Here is a 17,807-nt window from a genome sequence, read left to right as displayed (position 1 = left end):
CCAACATTTCCCACAAGAGGGCACTGTTGTTAATCTACAATACATGCTAAATGGAACCATGTCACGTGGTACATTTTTTACACTAAGGAAGTTGCTCAATCTCGGGAACCAAAAAAAACCCCATTTTTTTAGGGTACTTCAATGAACAAGGAAATAGATATATAAAAAACGATTTCTAGATGCGTTACCGAGGTAAGCGCCATGGATGACAATTGTAACGCTTGCCTTTGAAGTGTTTCCTCGTGATGGAATAAAACAACTGTAGAACATGTGTGATCGTTATTTTTCAGGATGAGCAACACAATAACATCGGCTACATTTATTCGAAACCTCAACTATGGGGTTCGACGAAAACTGTCTGACTTATTGGACCCTCAAGACAGCTGGAAAGACGTTATTGTTTCAATACATAAACCTACAGGGGAGCCGAGGTACTCTCAGCAACATCTAAGGTAATGTGCCAATCAGCTACTTCTCTGACGGCAGTGACACCATCGCCATCATAACAAATTGTTACCTTCTATCAAGCCTGCATGATATTTTGTAATGTTTTGGGTTGTTTCCCTTTTCTACTGCTCTACTCTTGAACAAACCTTCATATAACAGGCGATTTGAAGCAGTAGTTTTACAGGGAAGAAGTCCTACCATGGAGCTACTGAATGACTGGGGGACATCTAACAGCACCGTGGGAGAGTTAGTGGACATTCTGATGAGCCACAGGTTAATGGCTGCAGCCAGTATTATGCTACCAGGTTGGGTACTACAGTAGGCAATATGCATTAGATCAAGGACGTTCTAGTATATTGACTGGCAGTTCATCTCTAGTATTTATTTCCACATTGCCCCGTCATTATTTGTATCTAAATTCTATGTTTTACCCAGATGCAATCAACAACCCCCGTCCAGCAGTCCCCCAGCCACCTGATTCTCCCAGAGACAAAGGGATGGTAGGCAACAGTGATGCTGCAACCAGACCCCTGGGGAGGACAAAGGAACAGCCACCACCAGACAGCACCTCAGAGCCACAGGAGGACCAGGAACCCAATGGCACTGCAGGTGGACTACTGTTGTATGACCTGCATATAAATGTGTTATAATCACTGGTGTAATGAGTGTCCAGAATTTAGTGATACATGTGGTTATATAGATTCTATATAGATTAGCTTTATAGGTTATTTTACTTGTGGTTTAATGAGATACATATAGTGACAGGATACTGTTATAGATTGTGTTTAGTGAGATGAAATGTGTAAACTCGGCCTGTTAGACAAATCGATTGAACCTATTCGGACGTGTGTGTCACAGTGCACACAGCATCCAGTAGGTGGCAGCATATGTGCAGTGCTCAATAAACGGTGACCACTGTACTAAGAATTATCCCCATAAACAGGTTTGTCCATTGATCCTTAGGTTTTCTCCGGCTTTCTTTCCACGAGCTGAAGAAGATAACTGGTCATTTTGACGAGAGGCCAGTGAGTGACGGCGGGAGCAGACTTGGTGAGGGAGGCTTTGGAACGGTCTACAAAGGCCTCATCAATGGCAAACCCGTGGCAGTGAAGAAACTACACTCAGTAGGTGTTAATTGTTCTCTCTGGCACTAACACCTTGTTTGAGTCGAGTTGTTGTCCATATTTCATTATCCAGCACATTCTCAAAGGTGACAAAAATTTCTGTTACCTTCTTTTTAGATGGAAGACATCTCACTTGAAGAGCTGAGCGTTCAGTTCATTCAAGAGGTCCAGACTCTTATGGTGTAGGTGCAATGCTCGCCCGTTGTTGTTTTGTGAGGAGTCCTTGTACTCTAGCTGACCTGCTGTGCGACCACTTCATTACAGCTCTAATTCATTAATGGAAGCAATAGCTTGCTCAATATCTCAATCGGACAATACATCTACTTCCTATGTCTCCGCTAATAAAAATCGACAGAGAAAATGTCCTGAGCGACCTATCTTAGAGCGAGACTTTACTTAGGAACTCTCCAGAGATTGGTTTTTAGATTGAGTAGATTGGATTTACCTTCGACTGTCTTTAAAGTTGAAAGAAGAGGCTACTGTTTGCCTGATAAGAGCCCTCTTATTTTCACAGGTTGAAACACGAAAACCTAGTGGACATGGTTGGCTTTTCACGTGATGGCCATCACCCCTGTTTGGTGTATGCTTACATGTCCAATGGTTCGTTGTTAGATCGTCTGGCTTGCTTGGTAAGCATACATATCCGCCTGGCATCTCCCTTTACTTTATTTATACAGAACCATTGAGATAAAAATACATTTAGCAAGAGTGACCTTTTACAGGTACTCTGTCTTTGTGAATATATTTATTTCATTGTAGGATGGTAGCCCTCCTCTTTCCTGGCACAGGAGATGTTTGATCGCTGTGGGAACAGCCAGAGGCTTAGATTATCTGCACAGCAACCACCATGTCCACAGAGATGTCAAGAGGTAACTGTGGACATTTTTTTATCATGCATTTCCTATGGCACTTTATCATATTTTAGACATTTTAATCATGGACGGACAACCTTGTCATATCAGTCTCAATGTTATTAATGAGTGCTAAATCATTTCTATCTGGCAGTGGTAATATTTTGCTGGATGAATTGCTTGTGCCGAAGATCTCCGATTTTGGGCTGACCCGAGCCTCAGCCACGCGATCGTCAGCGACAGTGATGACAGAGAGGATTGTGGGTACAACAGCATACATGGCAAACGAGGCACTCAGGGGCGAGATCACTCCTAAATCTGACATCTACAGTTTTGGAGTGGTGAGTTGTTCTTTACAGCTACACAAATGTATGGAACTAACACAATGCACAGACGTTATACAACACAGTGTGAAATCCACACCGCATTGATTTGATGATTATCTTAGTAACACCACATGACAAGTGCAACTGACCCTTGGCTAAGCCCCGCCCCAGAATTTTGGGCAACCAATGGATAGCAACTGTCGCCAAGTCCGACACCTCGCATGAAAGCCAGTGAGGGCTATGGCAAAAGAGTTTTCTTCCAAGAAATGTATGTTTAAATGGAGTGTTTTTCCAATCCGAACATTGTTTGCTAGCTCAGCTGGTTAGCTAGCTCTGTCTCATTGACCACCACACGTTGCTAATGCTAGCTAGCCACTTAATATAGCTTGTTTTTTCAAAATGTAGTCAAGCTGTTGACAAGGTTATAAATAAGGATTTTTAATTGAAATTATAATTGTGTCCTTCAAACTTTGCTTTCATTAAAGAATTCTCCATCTGCAGCTATTACAGCCTTTTAGGTAATCTGAAGACATTTCACCCCATGCTTCCTGAAGCACCTCCCACAAGTTGGATTGGCTTGATGGGCACTTCTTACGTACCATACGGTCAAGCTGCTCCCACAACAGCTCAATAGGGTTGAGATCCGGTGACTGCTGGCTATTCCATTATAGACAGAATATCAGCTGACTGCTTCTTCCCTAAATAGTTATTGCATAGTTTAGAGTTGTGCTTTGGGTCATTGTTCTGTTGTAGGAGGAAATAGGCTCCAATTAAGCGCCATCCACAGGGTATGGCATGGCATTGCAAAATGCAGTTATAGCCTTCCTTCTTCAAGATCCCTTTTACCCTGTACAAATCTCCCACTTTACCACCACCAAAGCACCCCCAGACCATCATATTGCCTCCACCATGCTTGACAGATGGCGTCAAGCACTCCTCCAGTATCTTTTCATTCTTTTTGAATGTCACAAATGTTCTTTGTGATCCGAACACCTCAAACTTAGATTTGTCTGTCCATAACACTTTTTTCCAATCTTCCTCTGTCCAGTGTCTTGTGTTCCTTTGCCCATCTTAATCTTTTCTGTTTATTGGCCAGTCTGAGATATGGCTTTTTCTTTGCAACTCTGCCTAGAAGGGCAGCATTCCGGAGTCGCCTCTTCACTGTTGATGTTGAGACTGGTGTTTTGCGGGTATTATTTAATGAAGCTGCCAGTTGAGGACTTGTGAGGCTTCTGTTTCTCAAACTAGACACTAATGTACTTGTCCTCTTGCTCAGTTGTGCACCGGGGCCTCCCACTCCTCTTTCTATTCTGGTTAGAGCCAGCTTACGCTGTTCTGTGAAGGGAGTAGTACACAGTGTTGTATGAGATCTTCAGTTTCTTGGCAATTCCTCGCATGGAATAGCCTACATTTCTCAGAACAAGAATAGACTGATGAGTTTCAGAAGAAAGTTCTTTGTTTCTGGCCATTTTGAGCCTGTAATTGAATCATTGTTAGAGGATTTCGCCAGTGGTTGAATGGGGAATTGGGCTGCCCAGGAAAATGTTGTCCGAGGTTGTAACAGTAACCAAGAGGGGCTTAGCGAAGGGTCAATTTTGGCAGCACCTCATGTGGCTACACCACTCCATTATGACAAACAGGTAAAGTGTTAAGAGTTTTGCCTTTCTCACCATCACTTTAAAGACCTAAATAGAGCCTAGAAGATACAGTGACAAGAATATTGAATTTATTGAGAAACTGCAACGTAAGTAAAACTCATGAAACGGAATTGTCAGTTCAGCAGTTTACCTCAGTGCCAGACTCCAAAAACTACTGACACACACATAATTATTGGACCCTTAAGTCAGAATCATGCACCTTTGTCAGTCTACCAGCCAGTCAATTTCACAATGAAATATCATTAAAGGTTGCTCCTCAATGATACATTAAAAAAACATGTTGGCAAATGTTGATTCAGGCTAATAATGGAAAGTGTGGGGAACAGTACTGTATGACATAAATGACCTTCTCTAATATCAGCAGTCTAATATGAGGTCAGGTCATCTGTGTGTTGAACTGGTTGAACCTGGTCATAAACCAACAGCTACTGTCTTGTGTTCAGCCTGACAGCCCTGGGAACAGTTTCTTCGATATAGCATACTTTATTATTAGTGGAGAGTTATAGAGGCCTGTTGTTAGCTGGTGCTGGAGACAGGTGGTTAATCTTAAGGTTTCTGTCATCTACAGGTGTTGCTCGAAATATTGTCTGGACTCCCGCCAGTCGATGAAAACCGCGATCCCAAGTTCCTGGTGAGCAAAGCAGCACAATGGAATCTTTCTCTATACTCTTCAGACTTCACCATCCCCCAGTACAGTACACATGAATGCATGTTATCTAAAGAAAATGATTTACTATACAGTATCAATCAAAAAGACAGTTATTTGTGCAGCAAATACTAACTTTCTACTCTATGCTCCCTGTGGAACATAAGGCCACATTTGTACATTATAGATGCCAGTGCTTTATTTCTCGTCTGTCAGTGTAGGCAGTGGCTGATGGCTGTGTGTGTTTCAGCTGTTTGTTACGGCTGTTATGATTTGTTATGACTTATGATTTGTTATGTTATGATTTGTTATGGCTGTTATCATTTGTTATGACTTGTTATGGCTGTCATAGATGGAGATGAAAGATGAGATTGATGAGGAGGAGATGGCCCTGGAGGACTTTGTGGACAAGAAGATGACAGACTGGGACCTGCCATTGGTGGAGAGGACCTACTTCTTAGCCAGCGACTGTCTCAGTGACAAGAAGAACAAACGGCCACCGATGGAAGAGGTGTGTGATGCCATTAGTTGGTAGCTCTTTAGTTTACGGTAGTTTCCAACTGGTATACAGTAGCAATGGGTACTTTGTGGTGCTTAGCTGTTAGTGATCAACACAATCGCTTACTAGCTGGGAGCCAATGCTTACTACTAGCTGCTTATGGTCTATATCACATTGAAATGTCAATATTTTAATAGGTCCTGACAGAGCTTGAAGATGTTGTCAAAAGCATTTCACTGGAACAGCTGGGACCCCAGAGTGAAGCATAGACAACAGGAAGAACGACTTTCCCTCACTCATTCTCCTTAAGAAAAGGACCAAACATGTTACACCAGTCTTTTGTATTTTTTGCCAAGATAATGTTTTCCATCTTTGTTGAATTGCTTGATATGTACTGTAAGTATATCAGACAAGTGGCTGTAAAAGAATAAATAAATATAGGCCATTCAGTATGTGTGATTTAAATATTTTTATTATCCTTTTTAAAAATAAACAACTTAAGACCAAACATGACACTTCTCATGAGAAGGTATTCCCTTGTCCAAATATGAGGTGTTAAAGTAGCGGCTTGCCTTGCAATAATCAGTAGACAAGTGACTGTGGCAGAAACAAATTCCATTTGATATCCCAGTCTCTGGGACTCTCACCCTGCATGCACACCATATGCAACTTCGCTTCCTCTGAAGGAGTAATCTGAGATGGAGCAATAATGTTAAATACTGGAAGCTCCTGTTGTCTCTGTCACTTGTCCCTCGTTGACACTATAGATAGACAAGACCTTTAAATCACATGTACGTACAGCACTTGCATAGAAAAGTACATTTCTCAGCAGATGTGTTTTATGTAAACCACAATATCAAAAAAGAATTTCCAATATATATATAAAAAAACTGCGCTATTAAAATGAAGAATGAGGTGAGCAAATATGACTTTTTTGTGGGGAGGGGGTTAGACCTCTTCATAGCTGTGCACACATAGCGATGGAGACGTTTGTCTCAACTTTGGGGACAGGAAACACATAACAAATTGACCTACTGTAAGAGGCCTGCTCATGGAGGGTTCGTCACATTGGCACAAATTCACATTAGTTGCACTAGCATATTTTTGTCTCAGCAACAACAGTGTAGAAACCTTGCCTACTCAACTTGTTCTAACCTCGGAATAGCTCAGTAAAATACTTCGAATGAATGCAGTTACGTACTTATTGAACTTTCAATTTGACAGGCTACAAACAGATATTCTCAAGTGTGTCTCAGCTAAGTTGTCCTTTGGCGTGCATAGTTCAGTCTCTGGATGGACTTTAAGGTTGCGTCAAATAAGCTTTCCCTCCATGATCACTTGGAATGTTCCATTATGGAGCATGTGTGTGTGTGGGGGGTGATGTTCGTTTAGTCGTCCTCTTCTCCATCTCCAGGTGGTCTGGTGATGCGGTGTCCGCCCCTCTTCCCGGCAGGTCCCTTGGGCTTGGCGAAGGCCTGCTTGTGTGCATGCTGCTTGGGATGGACCTCCTCATACAGGAAATCACCAGTCAGCTCATCCCCATTGTCTATCTCCAGCTGTGGACAGTCAAACACATGAATAGTGAGGAGTTGGACTGTTAACAAAACCAGGGTTGAAGTCAATTCAGGAAGTAAACTGAAATTCCAATTCCAAATTGAAACACTGAGGAAAATTGGAATAGGAGTGTCAATATACTTCATGAATTTAAATGTAATTATCCCCAAACCTACTGATACTTTCCTGAACCCTATGAAAGACCCTCTCCAAATAAACACAGGGAACACTTTTAAATGTTACTAACAACACTTTGTATTGGTTGTGTTACAATTGTAATGAAATAGCTTGGCCTTTTGGTCCTTACCTTCTTCAAAATGTCAATTTGCATGTTATTTTCAACCAAGTCCACCAGTGGATTTTTACAGCTAGAATAGAGCATCCTCTCTTTGATGCTACACTTGTACCCCGGCATGGAATAAATGAACACTGCAGAAGAGAAAACAACAATGGAAGATGTCCCATCACAATCAGAGATATACAACTTGGTGAAAAAATAAATAAATATTAACTTCAGTGAAATATGAAAGATTTAAGTCATGACTGCTTGGTGTCTTAAGTTGCTTAAAATTCTGTTGTGTTTCTCTGTGGAAGAAAATGACGTAACAATTTTTTTTACCAGCGGACTCCAGGTAGTCTCCCTCGTGGGAATGTTTGTAGCGGAAGAAGTGATAGCGTGCCGACTCAGTGGGGATCCTCTTGGGCAGATCTTTCACCTCGGTCGGTTCAGTGTTAGACAACCTAATGAGCTCGTTGGGAAAGTCTATTTCCTATTGAAATGAAACTATTATGAATTAACCAGATATGACAGTTGAAAAATTACCCTCCAATAAAGTGTCATTTCAGTTTTGTGTGATTTATCGAATAGCTCTTTTGATAACCTGCTCATTATGACTTTAGAGAAAGAGGAGCGAGAACCAGGCAGTGCCAGCTCAAAGTGTCACAATTATGCCTTTGTCCCCAAATCTGATCTTGTGACACCAGCCCTTGAATTTCAATGAAGAGAGTTGACAATGACGCTTTGGTCAAAAAGAGAAGCACATTGTACTGTTCCCGACTCCAAAAATTCCTTTGTCATTCTGAAAAGAATCCTGAATATAAAGAAGGAACAGAACTTGTTCTCGACGGACTCACCTGGAAAAGCGACAGAGGGGGAGAAGGACTTACAAGTTGTACGTAGTTGACTCGTTTGTCCCTGAATCTTTCGAGCGCCTGGACAGCGTCTCCATGTATGGGGAAGGCCACTCCCTGCAGTGTCTGCTGCTTGGTGTCCACACTGATGTCAGTCTGCACCTGAACCCACAGCACAGGGACAACTATTTACAGTTTTGTTCAATTGCTTTGGTGCAATTTTCACAACTCTTAATACAAAACTCAAAACAGACAATCAGAAAAAGTAGTTTAAAAAACTCGACGCACGTTTTCAATTGACTAAGTACAATACACAAAATCCTAGTCACTTTTTCACATAACTTAAAATCAGTGTTATCGATAAACACACGTTTCACATTGCAAAGCTTGTTGATATAAAGTAATTGCCTTTCACAATGCAATGCTCACTTTACTTTTGATATGATTCTCATGTGTTAAAATACATTTTACTATTACCTAATCCGACTACTCGTACAGATTTTAAAACTGGTCTACTACAGATTTTGAGAACTACATCATGAAAATGTCTGTTTGTAAAGTATAAACATTAAATATGATATACACTGACATTTAGTGTAATGTCGATGAGAACATGCTGTACGGCCAGATGCTGCAAACTAGTGCCTGCTAAACATAATGTTGCTTTCATTTCATTACAGTACACCTATGTTGACATATCTGAAAATATTTCTTTTTTGCGTCAATTATTGTGAAAGATGTCTTCAATGATTACACCTTTGATCAAATATGGGATAGAAATGAAGTCAATTCTCTCAAAATGTATGGGTAGTGCAAGTGTGAAAGTGTAATGTACTGGAATTTATACATACAAAAGGGCAATTTTGAAACCTGTATCTTGCTTCTTTTGCCATTGGATTAACTGGTTGAAAATAACAAACAAAAATCAGAAGATGTGTTTTGGTGATTAAATCAATGTTCATGGTATTTCCCGGTAAACGTATATATTTTGGATCAATGGTTATGTGGCGAAAGATGTCTTCAAACACTGTACTAAGAGTTTAGAAAATTCACCACACTTGTGAAAACGGCACGAAAGCGACTGAAAAATAACTAAAAACAACTTTACCTTTACAATAGTCAACACTAGTGGTAGCGCAAGCAATTCAATCAATATCATAATTTTCATTTAACCAGGAAGTCCCTAAGATCACTTTCCTAAGGAAAATGAGGCCACCTTAAAATTAATATCAAACAAATACCAGGCAAAATAATCTAGAACATTCATCCCCGCTCAGATTCTCCACATTGGGGATAATGACTCATGTGGCTGATATTTCTATATCTGGGCGGGAGAGACTGGAGGGATGAGACACTTCTTCTAAATCACCTTAAAGACTGGAAATGGATTATACTGATAGATGGCCTCTATTTTTAGTGCTCCGTTTGTTCCCTTTGAATGAACGGCTGTCAGTTGTATACACATGATTGAGCTGCACATGCGGTGCACCCACCTCATGTACCAAAAGAATTGTGGGTTTTATACAACTACTTAGTCAAGGCAGTCTCTCTCGCTCTCCAGGCACATTTCAAAGCCACTTTGCTCCCACACAGATTAATGTTGGTATTATCTTCCTTCAACAACTGGGAGAAATGCTACCCTTACTTCCTGTTTTCTCCCTTGAAGCTTTTTTACTGGCTGTATTTAGGAGCGTGACGGACTGCTTCTCAGACTAATTCCTTTTATGGAGTTGGAGACAGGTCTTGCGACAGACAGGATGAACTCTGCACAGCAATAATGTTGTTTCCTCTTTAAAGAACACTCGCCGTGGTTTGAGTTGAGGCTGAGCTTTTAAAGATAGACGCACAGGTTACTATGTGTGACTTATTTTTGGTTAATCACATTTTATAACTGAAACACCAGACAACAGCGCACTTAACTAGCATCATCATCATTACTGCAAGTAAAGCACTGGGCTATCACATAGCAGTGTTCCCCCAATCTTATCAGTGGAGCCAAGCACAGGCACAGTGGTGTGACCTTGACCAAGTGCTCTCCCATGCAAAATCAATGAAAAGTATTGAATGATCATTCATCATCAACATTCAAGGGTAGCCCCTCATATATAGGCTGACAAACAACATTTTAGTGCAAGACTTGTACTTAGTGAGACAACATCTATGCTTACAATGCATCATGACATTTCTGTCAAAAACAACCCATTTATAAATCTATGAGTCTCGACCCATACGGGACTAATAGTCATATCTGCCAACATCCTGCAGTTCCAACGCATCAGCACCTTTCCAGTGACTCTACGTGCCAGGTCGGCATTATGCACAGCTGTATTGCTGACATTGTGGTCTACAGGGGGGGAAGGTATCACCAGCCGTCATTAACATTCAACACTGTGTCTTTTGGATTGAACACAATGAAAAGCGGATGCTACGGGTTTATTGTGCAGGGCTCTCTCTGAATTGTCCAGAGTGGTCAGAACCACTCCTTTCATCAGCTTTAACTTCCTTCCATATTAAGACAGGTTTGCCTACAATACATGTCTTAGTTGAAAGAAAAGGTTTGAATCCACACCCATTTAACATTTAAACCAACAAAACCACTTTTACACAGAATGACTTTTAAACATCACAGGAAGTGTGAATACCGTTCTCTCTGTGTGAGTGTGTGCGCGTACCTCACTGAGTTTGATCCGCCTCAGTTCCTCCTCGGCAGCAGTGAGTGGTAGTGGTGCTGCCTCGGCCACCAGGTACTTCTTGTAGCCCCTCAAAGACATATCCTCCTGGGGGAGTGGGGACCACATGCCAGTTAGCCATCTACATACACAACTACTATTCACGTACAATACATATTCACGTACAATACATATTTGACAATACTCGACCCTCCATCATATATGTGTGATAATGTGAATGCCAAATTACTGATGAGCTTTTTAAAGCAATCTCATGCTGGAACGTTCTTCAATGTTTACGCCTCCGCTTGAGCAGGAAAAAAAAGGACACCTCCAATTACAATAACTGGCAAATCAGCTCCTCGGAGTAAGAGGATTTCACAAGCCAATCTTACACCGATAATCTAACCAACCTTTGTGGTGCCGAAGAGCTCATCTTTGATAAGTCCTCCGCCAAATTCTTTCTTCACTGTGGCCCTGGTAGCAGCGTATAACATCTTATGTCGCACCTGTTTGAAATAGAACGTACTAGTGAATACACCAAGGGGTCCTGGAAAAGCAGTCTCTTAACATGCATCTATTCCCTCCCCTTTCTATTTAATCAATGAATTGCAGTGATTTTACTCTTGTTGTTCAAACACAATTCTTTATTATTTTCTTGCTAACTCAACACATGCTTCCATTCTCTTTCCAGAGGATAGCAAACTGTGCTTGGATAAGCACCAGATAAACACAGCCCATTTGGATGTTCCAGTCTTAGAACATGTGCAAGTGTTTTGAAACCTCTGCAGATTTCCAGACACGCCTGGACCCGTGGCACGCCGCCTCCGGATAGTGGGTAGGAATGTCGAGCCCTGCCCGGTCTGTTAGAATAGGATGCTATGCTAGTCTATACTCTCTCTCTACCACAGTCTAAAGTCACATTTATCAGTCACATTTATCCTCCTGTCCCTGCGACATTCCTCAGTCTTAATTGAACCACTTCATTCAATCAGGTAGAGCTCAATTTGTTTCATTCTCTGTTGTTGGGTTCTGAGAATATGAAATATACTTATTCATGTCACTGAAGGAGTGCTGAGGTTTAGAGGGTCTACACCAGAAGTGAATGGTTATAGGAGGAAGGTCTATAGTGTGTGAAACTAATTGAATGCAGCTGTATTGACCGTCTAGGAAGAAGCTTTCATAGTGTCCGTTGAGTTTATTACTCTGAGAATGAGAACCTAACACGGTCATTACATCAGTTTGCAACAGTTGCGATGTTACCTGCATAAAGAGCAGGCCAAAAGCTAAAATGTCCCATTTGCACTACACTACAGCACAAACTACACATAGGCTAACAAACAGTTGAGCACTAATGGCTGGAATGACCAATTATGCTATTTTGTGTGTTTTATTTTTTTTATAGCTGATTTTAACCACCATTTCCTATGACCGAAAATAACTTCTGGATATCAGAACAGCGATCACTAACCTCAATTTGATTTCTACTCACAACGAGTCAGCGACACAGGACATACTGCTCACTCCGGTTAAGGCCCTAATCCCCAAGACTCGGAAGTAAAGGAGACGGCACCTTGACAAAACTACGTTGGCGAGTAGATAAACTGCCTCTACCCTCCGTTCTATTGGCGAATGCACAATCACTGGAGAACAAACTGGACAAGCTCCGTTCGAGACTATCCTATCAACGGGACCTAAAGAACTGTAATATCCTATATTTCTCGGAGTCATGGCTGAACAATGACATGGATAATATACATCTAGCTGGTTTGTCTATGTATCAGCAGGACAGAACGGCAGCGTCGTGTAAGCTCAAGGGGGAGGTGTGTGTCTCTTTGATAACAACAGCTGTAATATTAAGGAAGTCTCAAGGTTCTGCTCGCCTGAGTTAGAACACCTCATGATAAACTGTAGACCATACTATTTACTAAGAGTTTATCTATATTTTTCATAGCTGTCTATTTACCGCCACAAACCGAGGCCGGGAAACTAATACCGCACTCAACGAGCTGTACAGGGCCATAAGCAAACAAGAAAATGCTCATCCAGAGGCGGCGCTCCTAGTTACCGGAGATTTTAATGCAGGAAACTGAAATCCAGCATGTCACCTGTTCAACAAGAGGTGAAAAAAACTCTAAATCATCTTTAATCCACACACAGAAACGCATACAAAGCTCTCCCTCGCCGTCCATTTGGCAAATCTGACCATAACTATATCCTGACTCCTGCTTACAAGCAAAAACAGGAAATACCGGTGACACGACCAATAAGGAAGTGGTCAAATGAAGTGTATGCTAAGCTACAGGACTGTTTCGCTAGCACAGACTCAAATATGTTCCCGATTCATTGAGTTCACCACGTCAGTCACCGGCTTCATTAATAAGTGCATTAAGGAGGTGCCAGAAGGATTACAGGGACGTGTAGTCCGATCATGCGCTGACCAACTGGCAAGTGTCTTTACTGACATTTTCAACCTGTCCCTGACGAAGTCTGTAATACCTACATGTTTCAAGCAGACCAAGAACACTAAGGTAACATGCCTAAATTATTACCGACCCGTAAAACTCACGTCTGTAGTCATGAAGTGCTTTGAAAGGCTTGTCATGGCTCACATCAACACCTTTATCCCAGAAACCCTAGACCCACTCCATTTTGCATACCGCCCCAACAGATCCACAGATGACGCAATCTCTATTGCACTCCACAATGCCCTTTCCCACCTAGACAAAAGGAACACCTACATGAGAACACTATTCAATAACTACAGCTAGGCGTTCAACACCATAGTGCACACAAAGCTCATCACTAAGCTAAGGACCCTGGGACTAAACACCTCCCTCTGCAACTGGATCCTGGACTTCCTGACAGGCCGCCCCCAGGTGGTAAGGGTAGGCAAAAACAAATCTGCCACGCTGATCCTTAAGACGGGTGCCCCTCAGGGACGCGTGCTCAGTCCCCTCCTGTACTCCTCGTTCACCCATGACTGCATGGCCAAGCACAACTCCAACACCATCATTAAGTTTGTTAAGGTCATAACAGAGGTAGGTCTGATCACTGACAACGATGAGACAACCTATAGGGGGGTCAGAGACCTGGCCGTGTGGTGCCAGGATAATAACCTCTCCCTCAGTGTGATCAAGACAAAGGAGATGATCGTGGACTTCAGGAAAAGGAGGGCCGAGCACGCCCCCATTCTCATCGACGGGGCTGTAGTTGAGAGTTTCAAGTTCCTTGATGTCACCAACGAACTGTCATGGTCCAAACACACCAAGACAGTCGTGAAGAGGGCACGACAATGCCTACTCCCCCACAGGAATAGGTCCTCAAAAAAATGTTATACAGCTGCACCATCCAGAGCAGACTGGTTGCATCCGCAAGGCACTACAGAGGGTAGTGCGTACGTCCCAGTACATTACTGGGGCCAAGGTTCCTGCCATCCAGGACCTCTATACCAGGTGGTGTCAGAGGAAGGCCCTAAAAATTGCCAAACACTCCAGCCACCCTAGTCATAGACTGTTCTCTCTGCTACCACACGGCAAGCGGTACCAGAGTGCCAAGTCTAGGTCCAAAAGGCTTCTTAACAGCTTCTACCCCCAAGCCATAAGACTCCTGAACAGCTAACCAAATGGCTACCCGGACTATTTGCATTGACCCCCCCTTTTTACACTGTTGCTACACTGTTTATTATCTAAGCATAGTCACTTTACCTATACCTACATATTACCTCAATTACCTCAACTAACCGGTGCCCCCGCACATTGACTCTGTACCGGTACACCCTGTATATAACCTCATTACTGTTATTTTATTGTTGCTCTTTAATAATTTTCTCTTTTTCTTGTTTCCTTCAAGTTAATTAGTAAATACTTTCTTAACACTTATTTTTTCTTAAAACTGCATTGTTGGATAAGGGTTTGTAAGTAAGAATGTCACTAAGGTCTACACCTGCTGTATTCGGCGCATGTGACAAATACAATTTGATCTTAACTGGCCGCATCACCGCTTGGAATGGCAACTGCTTGGCATCTGACCGCTAGGCGCTACAGAGGGTAGTGTGTAAGGCCCAATACATTACTGGGGCCAAGCTCTCTGCCATCCAGGACCTCTATACCAGGCGGTGTCAGAGGAAGGCCCTAAAAATTGCCAAACACTCCAGCCACCCAAGTCATAGACTGTTCTCTCTGCTACCGCACGGCAAGCGGTACCAATGCACCAAGGCTGGAATCAACAGGACACTGAACAGCTCCCAACCCATGACTGCTAAATAGTTAGTTAAATAGTTCATCCGTATTAACCCTTTTTGCACTAACTGTTTTTTACTCATCACATACGCTGCTGCTAATGTTTATTATCCATCCTGTTGCCTAGTCATTTTATTCCTAGTTATATGCACAATTATACCTAGTTATACCTCAATTAGCTCGACTCGGTACTGGTACTCCGTGTATATAGCCAAGTTATTGTTAATTATTACGTTATTACTTTTCTATTATTTCTTTATTATTTTCTTTCTATCGGCATTGTTGGGAAGGGCCCATAAATAACTACTTCACTGTTAGTCTACACCTGTTGTTTACAAAGCATGTGACAAATAATATATTTTTTGATAAGTAAGCTACACACAATAAATCTGCTAAGAGGCTGCGTTATGACTGTGACCATGTCAAGGGAGACCTGTGTCATTGACACGACTGTGCCACATAATTTGCAGAGGGAACTTATGTTAACAGGGAAGTTGACATCTCTGTCAGGTGAGTTGCTTACAGGAGAATGGTCAGGTGACCAGGCCAGGAAGATCCACTCATAGCCCTGGTTGTTGGAGGAGTCCAGTCGGTACAGGATATAAGACGGCAGGTGGTCCTCTAGTAGAGGCAGGACTAACGAGTCGTACTCTTGGTCCCATGTCTTTGATGCTTGCCTGGTCACGCCCAAAGCAAGTTGCTCTGTAACACAAATTCAGTAGTTGCGTATTCAAAGTGAAAACGTAATACTGGTCTGTTAAATCTGTTGGGCTTTCCTAAATCATGGTAACTGTTTTTTCTTCTAAAAAGGATCTGAAATCCTTGAAATAAATAACCTTCGTGACAAACTTTAGATCTCTTTATTTATGATCAAATTAGTAGAAAAATTAACACTTCTTACCATCCTTAATCACAATCTTTAGGAGACGATATTGGTTTCCACTCCTTGCACTGGCAAAGACATCCTTCACATCGTTACCAGCTGGAAAAACAGATGTTAAGTGGGTTTGTTTCTTGCATTATGGGAAGAAGCCTCTACTGAAATCTAGGACACCATCCTAGTACTGGCCTATCCCTCACATAAGCCCATACAGAGAACGTAGGATGCAACGTAGGACGAATGCATACGACCTTAAGCAATCTCCTTCCCCAAAGGGTTAAGCCGATCACAGATTGGATCACACCACTAATATTTAGATGTATATGGTAACCTTGACAACATCCATCTGTTTTGTGAATAGGATCCTCACGCACCCATGTTGTGAAAACTACATTAACGTTGCACACAACGCCATCTAACATTACCTGTTTAAGTAGCCTATCACTTGCATAAATAATTAAATAACTGTGCAAATGAAAATGAACAAATATTGATACACTATATAGACAAAAGTATGTGGACACCCCTTCAAATTAGTGGATTTGGCTATTTCTGCCACACCCGTTGCTGACAGATGAATAAAATCGAGAACACTGCCGTGCAATCTCCATAGACAAACATTGGCAGTAGAAAGGCTTTACTGAAGAGCTCAGTGAATTTCAACGTGGCACCGTCATAGGATGTTCGGCAAATGTCTGCCCTGCTAGAGCTGCCTCGGTCAACTGTAAGTGCTGTTATTGTGAAGTGGAAACATCTAGGAGCAACAACGGCTCAGCCGTGAATAGGTAGGCCACACAAGCTCACAGAAAAGGTCCTCCGAGTGCTGAAGCGCGTAAAAATCGTCACCTTTGGGATGAAATGGAATGCCGACTGCGAGCCAGGCCTAATTGCCCAACAACAGTGCCCGACCTCACTAATTCTCTTGTGGCTGAATGGAAGCAAGTCCCTGCAGCAATGTTCTAACATCTAGTGGAAAGCCTTCCCAGAAGAGTGGAGGCAGTTATAGCAGCAAAGGGGGAACCAACTCCATATTAATGCCCATGATTTTGGAATAAGATGTGTGATGAGCAGGTGTCCACATGCACTACATGACCAAAAGTATCTTTCATTGGGTTGAAAGCCTTCAGATAATTTGGTGTAGGCTATTTTCTATGTGAAAGTGCGTCTGGTAGGTTCAGGTTGCGGCTGTCTGGACCATTTTACAATTCAATGCCAACTGTTTCAATGAAGGCGTTGCCCGAGCCAAAATGTCCAGCGTGAAAAACATGTTTCTTTTTCGCTTGAGCAGAGGCAGTTGCAGATATGGCTGGCCATTGTTTTTGGCCATATTACTACTGTTGCTACTTCTTAGCAGAGAATCAAATCAATAATCACAGACAGCTCGCTTAATAAGTTAACTGGCTAGCTACAGTCGCTACCTACAGGAATCCGCACTTCAAATTAGCTTGCTCTAACATCGATAAAAAACAGATTTTCAATTGAGATATATACATAGTTCAAACATGCCAAGAAAGCAACAACAGAATGTAACTGAAATAGCTACCCTGTATGCCCGTTTGGTGGGACATTTTGTCTCTTTATCGTAAGAAAGGAAGATGGAGAGAACCAAGCCAGGGTAAGGAAGTAGGAAGCTGCCTAAAGTAACTTCATATGTCGTCATCGTCAGCATGGTCACGTGGTTCAACATGTCACGACGAGAAATAAAACACATGAATGAATTATTACGTTCCTGCAACAACAAAAAATATATATACGATACTTTGACCTCATGATTCAGGAAG

At 42.1% G+C, this 17,807-nt stretch overlaps 2 protein-coding genes across 2 annotated transcripts; one reads left to right on the top strand and one right to left on the bottom strand.

Moving 5' to 3' along the window:
* Nucleotides 1-123: 123 nt before the first annotated feature.
* On the top strand, nucleotides 124-6,059 carry irak4 (interleukin-1 receptor-associated kinase 4; the record flags this gene model as incomplete). The annotated part of the gene is given in 10 exon segments (NM_001141766.1): nucleotides 124-192; nucleotides 291-1,056; nucleotides 1,411-1,571; nucleotides 1,689-1,753; nucleotides 2,086-2,200; nucleotides 2,331-2,440; nucleotides 2,577-2,763; nucleotides 4,975-5,037; nucleotides 5,405-5,563; nucleotides 5,749-6,059. Coding segments are annotated over 9 exon segments (1,119 nt in total). The 3' UTR covers nucleotides 5,821-6,059.
* LOC106560970 (twinfilin-1) lies at nucleotides 6,006-17,711 on the bottom strand. Its single transcript, XM_014124459.2, has 9 exons — nucleotides 17,570-17,711; nucleotides 16,048-16,128; nucleotides 15,670-15,848; nucleotides 11,319-11,414; nucleotides 10,909-11,013; nucleotides 8,273-8,398; nucleotides 7,725-7,875; nucleotides 7,413-7,534; nucleotides 6,006-7,107 (listed from the first exon to the last, which is right to left on the bottom strand). The coding sequence occupies exons 1-9, from the start codon at nucleotides 17,592-17,594 to the stop codon at nucleotides 6,940-6,942; spliced, it is 1,053 nt and encodes a 350-aa protein (XP_013979934.1). The 5' UTR covers nucleotides 17,595-17,711; the 3' UTR covers nucleotides 6,006-6,939.
* Between the last annotated feature and the right edge of the window lie 96 nt (nucleotides 17,712-17,807).

This window comes from Salmo salar, chromosome ssa10, assembly GCF_905237065.1.
Source record: "Salmo salar chromosome ssa10, Ssal_v3.1, whole genome shotgun sequence".
Lineage (NCBI taxonomy): Eukaryota > Metazoa > Chordata > Actinopteri > Salmoniformes > Salmonidae > Salmo > Salmo salar.
The sequence above is the reverse complement of the archived record's forward strand: the minus strand, read 5'-3'. Positions and strand labels throughout refer to the sequence as shown.

Excerpts from the sequence above, each read along its gene's own strand:
- LOC106560970 (XM_014124459.2), bottom strand. The coding sequence starts at position 17,594 with ATGTCCCACCAAACGGGCATACAGG. Across the intron at positions 11,415-15,669 it reads GGTCACCTGACCATTCTCCT|GTGCGACATAAGATGTTATA; the intron begins GTAAGCAACTCA and ends TATTTCAAACAG. Across the intron at positions 7,876-8,272 it reads GAGTCAACTACGTACAACTT|GAAATAGACTTTCCCAACGA; the intron begins GTAAGTCCTTCT and ends TCATTTCAATAG.